Consider the following 6,148-nt stretch of genomic DNA (forward strand, 5'->3'; position numbering starts at 1 on the left):
AATGGTAGTTCCTGATGCTGTGGACTCCAAGAGAATGGACTCTGTGGTCAAGTAAGTCTGGGGAATGCCACAGGGAATGTTGACATGTTAAATGTCCTGAGAAGCTTTGATGAAAGGAAAACCTTACTGATATTGTTTAAACTACCCAACATTATTTGTTCATAGACCACTCCCCCCCTTTTATTGTTATTGCCACAAAACTCAGTGGTTACATGGTACCCATATGAGGAAGCTTTTCTTTAGGGTCTTGGTGATGGATAATTAATGTGATAAATGGATACATGTTTGATATCAATGGTTGTGAAAGGATAATTAACCTTCCGCTGTTAAATATGCATATTTTACTAGAGAATTAGATGAGAGAATCCAAAAGAAAGTTCAGGGTGGAAATTTCATTACTATGGATGACAAGTGGGGATAAACTTTTGAGCAGCATAGTCTTTATCAATGGTTGTGAAAGGATAATTAACCTTCCGCTGTTAAATATGCATATTTTACTAGAGAATTAGATGAGAGAATCCAAAAGAAAGTTCGGGGTGGAAATTTCATTACTATGGATGACAAGTGGGGATAAACTTTTGAGCAGCATAGTCTTTTAGACCTCTCAAATCATGCCACCCAAGTGGATAATGGCTACTCAATATCCATATCAATTTTAGATCCACAGCTAAATTGCCATATCCTTTTTACTAGGGCTATTACTGTGTTTCGACCCCAGAACTTCAATCAATTTTTCATCCAGCCTGAGGAGTGGAAAGGAGGAGCTCAGCACCATGATAACATCTTGTGTGCTGCATTTTTACCTCCGCAAACTCTAGTTACAGGTGAATAGAATCTTCACTGAACAATCAGTGGTTACAGTTTGGTTTTGATTCACTCACTTTAAAAATAAAGCCTTTTCTCAGCTGAAAACTGAATAGAGATCTTGAAAAAGCAGCCCTTTCACTTAAAGTTTTTCTTGTTCCTTATTCCTTGGGCAATACATTAGTGGTTATGGCCATCAGCTCCTAGACTTGGCGCTCTCTGGCTTCACGTCCTTGTGTCACCACTTGTGGTGTCATGATATTGAGCAAGTTATTTAAACTCTGAATTACAGTTTTCTCTGACTAGTAATCATATACTTTGGTTTATAGTGCATATTATATGTTTAAGTGTTTAACACAATGCTTGGCACACAGTTAGCGCCTAAATGAATATTAGTTTTTGTTTTTATTGTCCATTTTCCAGGAGTAGCATTAGGGCTGTTGGGTATGAGTCACATCTTGATGGCACTCAGATGTTTCATAATGGCAACATATTAGCACTTTGGCATAATTTAGCCCAGATAATGTTGGTTAAAGACGGTCCTTACAAAATGTCAACAAATCGAGCTCTTAAAATGATCCATGGGCATGCTTTGATGTGGCATATTAAAGAGGATAAAAAAATTGTTGTGTCATTCCTGGCCAAAGAAAGCAACTTATAAAGACAGATTGCACCATGAAATTTTGAAGTCCATATTTTGACAGCCTAGATTTTTTTTATAGTACCAAAAGTGTCATCAATTAAGAGGAATGGAAATTTACAGGAAAGGAGCCTGTATATCTAAGAACTGTTACAATATGAGGTTTACTGATCTATCTACATTTAAAGTTACAGTTTTTCAGGACTTACCTGGTTGCCTTCTGGTAGGGCTAACTCTGTAGTTTAATATGCTTTATAGCCACTGGAAATCCACCTCTGCAGGGAGATTCTCATCCTGAAATGTGATGGAGGCAGTGAACTATGAAGCTGTGTGGTTGTTATTGTGAAATGTCATAAAATACCGCTGCATTGGTGGATAGATAATTTCTTCATTCATTCTCATCCCATCGGTCTTATGTGAAAATGTTCGGTTAAGCACTTTGCAGGTAAACATCTCAAAATCATAGGAGAAGATGGATACTCCCATGGACAGCTGAAATCCATCCCCTTTGGCCAATTTGTGAGTTACACAGGTTGTTCGTTCCAGGCAAATAGAGTTTAGTATGATTTTCACTATCCTCTCCCCAAATCCCAAGACAGCTACCACCTGTCCATTCCACCCAACCTTGACTCTTCTCCTCTGCCGTCTGCTTGCACTGACAGTGTTCAGGAGGGAGCTGTCCTCGCTGGGCCATGGAGAGCCAGGTCTGGGCATTGCTGTGTTGCTCCTCCACAGGACAGGCTTGGTCAGACTGATCCTCACTATTTGGGTTTCTCTCTGTTCTCTGCAAAGAGCAGTAGCAAGGGACTTTCTGTAGGGAAAATTTAGGATTGGAGAAAGCAGTATTCAATAAAGAATATAGGAGGAAGAAAGGATGAGAAGACACATAGACACACAAACATGAAGAGACGTGGGGAAGAGAAGCCTAGAAGAACATTATTGGCTTGCACTTAATAATAAAAAGTATGATAATTAACACTTTTTTCAGTACTTATGATATGCTCAGCACTGTCCTAAATACTTTTCATTCTTCACAACAAATACAATTATTAACCTGGTTTTACAGATGAGGAAATCGTGGCATCAAGTAGAATTTAATAATGTGCCCAAGGTTATGCAGCTAAAAACTCAAACTCAAGTTGTTTAACTGCAAAGCCTTTATTCTGAATGCTTTATTACTGTAAAATAAAAGGATATAACAGTAATTTCTACCACATCTACTGCACAGGTTATGCTGTGAGGATTGTAAGCTCGAAAGTTAATAAGAATACTAGTTATTACTTTTCATGTCTTCAAAAATATAGAGAGAGTGCCTACTTTGTGCCAGATTCTGTGTAAGAAATATTGGCAATGACTTCTCTGAGTTTCTGTTGCTCGTATTTTCTATCTAGCCTTTTGATGATTTATGTTCTCATCCTGTTCCATGTAGGGAGTTATAATGGAGAAATTCTTCTGTGGAACAATAGCACAGCAAATGCTCACTGTGTGGTTCAACCTGATTACCAGAGGCCACTAAAATCAAAATCAGGTGAGTGCAAGTTTGAAACTAAAATAACGTGGCTGAGTCGAACCACAGCAGGCCTGGCTCTTAATGCATTACCTGATGCAGCTTGCTCCTAAATTATAGATGATTGTTTGTAAGCACGAAGGATTAGTGATATTGTTGCCTTGTCAAAGTGACTAAAAAGGACCTTGAGATTTACTTGGCTTAGCAAATTCTCCACGTCATGCCATTTCTTCTCTTTATGCTATGTCAGCGTTTCTGAATTACTGACAACAGCGAGCAGGCCTCTCATTTTTATCTAGTTTAGTTTTTGCCAATAAAACTCACCAAATTGCCTTTGAGTGAACCTTGGGTACTCCTTCATAGGAAAATAGGAACTTGTGTTCTCTTGATAAGCTGTTCAGGCTCAGTCTGGAGATTGTATCAAATATTATGCCACCTGGAAATCTTAAATTATTCCTTGCTTTAGAAAATAGGAAAATAGGAACTTGTGTTCTCTTGATAAGCTGTTCAGGCTCAATCTGGAGATTGTATCAAATATTATGCCACCTGGAAATCTTAAATTATTCCTTGCTTTAGAAACCTGTGAGGAGCATGAGATGGAGTAGATTGCATTTTATGGGAGTTTAGCAGAGCACATGAATATTTTATATTAAGCAAAATGTCTTGACAATTGCCTTTCACATTTTATTTTAGTTTCTGTAGAAACTAAAGGTTTTTCCTTCGATTAATTTATTTTGGTAATGAAAATGTCATTTCTCATGGCCCAGTGAGGTTCTGTTGTCTCAATTGGATAAACTTACTAAGGCTGAATTGGGCCTTAGGAAAGAACTGGCCATTAGATGAAGTTGGTTGTGGAAAGCTGAGAAGGTAATATATTAAGAGTAAGTAAACCAATTTAAAAGCTTCAGGAGTTATTTGGCTGCAGACAGAAAGCTCTGACCTGCTTTATGTACAAAGAGCTAACCATTAGGTTTCATATGAAGCTTCCATGCAGAGGGTGCAGTTCTGCCTGTTCCTCTTTATTGGCCTTCAGGCGAGCACCATCTCACTCTTACAGCAATCTAATTGAGGTTACCATTAAATACAAGAGAAAAAAATGAGAAAAAAGTAAATAATATCGTATTTCTAAAAGACACAAATGGCATTGCTATAGATTTCCTGTTTGAAATTTTGAAATTTCCTCTGTATAGATTTTTCATAACAATGTGTAGACTATTCATAGATTCTGAGATGAACATCTCCTGTTTTCATTAATTAGTGTTGTCTGGAGATGATGTCATGAGATAATTGAAGTACCATTAGGAATGTCCCAGCCAGGGTAACTCACTAAAAAATAGTATTGCTAAAAAATGATCATTTAAATATATTTGAATAGTAATTAAACCTCATGTTCATTACAATATTTGCAAGATTAATATTAGTGATTAATAAACTGTAAATGCAATGATATTAGAGTCACATTTGCCTTGAGCATATCAGGATCTTTAAGATGGTAGCAGTGATTATAATATGAAGTCCTTATTAATTCATATCAAGGAAAAACACAGTCAGCACGTAAGGAATATGCAAAACAAAAATGAAATCAAACAGTCCTTCAAGTTCGGGTTGAGGAAGTTAACAGCGGAAGGCTTGATGGCTGTTGACCAGAAGTCTATTGTGAGATTTGATGGAGTCATCCAGGACAGTGATGTGGGTGGGCCTGTGGTTTTTCATAGGCACTAGTTAGATAAGCAGATGTTTCTCTTCATTAAGACACCTGGCTTTGTCTCCATCACAGATACACAACCTCAAAAGCTTCTCAGTGCTGGGAGGAGCTACTTCATCCACCCCAAGGCAGACCAGGCTACCCTGGGAGCCCTCACCTTTGAGACTGACACCAAGGGAAATAATGCTGTTATGAGACTTTGCTTCCTTGAAGCAAGAAAAAATATTGCAGTGACAGGTAAAATATATATTTATATTTTTCTATAGACTGCTTTGATACGATGTTGAAAAAGAGAGAAGTAAAGAAAGTTCAATCTATTTCTATCTAGATGTTGTAGAGTTTGACTGCATGGAGCTAACAAGTTAGTACTGGGTCCGGGGAGACCACAGGCCATGGTAAACAAGGTTGGGATTGAGGAGGATGGGCCAGGAGCAGGAGCCAGACTAGATCCCACGACCAATATATCTAGTGCTGGCTATGTCAAGATCAGGGTGGGAAAAATTCTGGCAAACTATTTGGTATGGGCAACAATTAGAATTGGTGTTCTAGTCGTGTCATAAAGAGATTTTAGAAGGGTAGGGGGCACAGCAAGATATATGGCCCAAATACATGAATCAAAACTTAGGTCCACATATAGCAGAAAAATAGAGTCTGAGAGTGACTGTACAGGCCCCTGTTATCAAAATGAGCTGGGAGAAAATAATGAAGAGTTTGGAGATTGGGGCAATAGCAAAATTTGAAATAACTGCTGACCCCAAGATAAGAGCTGTCTGTTGTCTGCATTGATTATTTTGGTAGTGCCTTGAGTATCTTTACCAGTTGAGCATACTTTCCAGAATAAGTCAGGGTCCTGGTTAGATCTTCTGTTGAAATGTATACTGATACTTGTGCTACTATGTGATTTAATGTAGTTATTTGTTATTTATTTATTTTATTTTATTTTATTTTTTCCTTTTTGTCTTTTTTACTGACCAGTAACGGGATCGCAACCCTCGGTGTTGCGCCCGCACCGTGCTCAGCCAGTGAGCGGGAACCGGTCTCCACATGGGATCCGAACTCTCCAGTGCACCACTGGGCCGGCCCTAGTTATTTGTTATTACATAGATGAAATAACCATTTGCTTAATTTTCTCTCTGTTTCCAATGGTGATAATTAGTGTGACATTGATACAGCTTTCATCTTCCCAAAATAAAAATCTGCTTTTGAGAGTAATACGTATTCTTTGAACTTGAATCTAAAATAAGAATTATATTTTTGAAGTATTTTTTCTTAACATTAAGAATCTAGACACATATGTGTTATATGTTTGAAGAAGGAAATAAATATATCTGAACCATGTTTTCTATATTCACTGTCCCACATTTAATTTGCAAATGCAAAATCTGAATGATACTCATGTAAAAATTTTTATCATTAAGAATCAATGACATTAACAATCAAAGACATACTCCCACAATTTTAGAAACAGTGTGGAATATTTAGAATAGACTTT

The 6,148-nt window shown here is 37.5% G+C and overlaps 1 protein-coding gene across 1 annotated transcript in view; it reads left to right on the forward strand.

The window, feature by feature from the left end:
* The window catches only part of LOC103598321 (WD repeat-containing protein 49-like), a gene marked incomplete at its 5' end in the record, with an annotated part of 92,510 nt that overhangs the window by 43,511 nt on the left and 42,851 nt on the right, over window positions 1-6,148 (forward strand). Inside the window, 3 exon segments of the mRNA XM_008582319.1 lie at window positions 694-824; window positions 2,874-2,972; window positions 4,729-4,893. Coding sequence (XP_008580541.1) covers window positions 694-824; window positions 2,874-2,972; window positions 4,729-4,893 — 395 coding nt within the window.

The sequence above is a fragment of the Galeopterus variegatus genome, unplaced genomic scaffold (assembly GCF_000696425.1).
Source record: "Galeopterus variegatus unplaced genomic scaffold, G_variegatus-3.0.2 Scaffold2566, whole genome shotgun sequence".
NCBI classification, from domain to species: domain Eukaryota; kingdom Metazoa; phylum Chordata; class Mammalia; order Dermoptera; family Cynocephalidae; genus Galeopterus; species Galeopterus variegatus.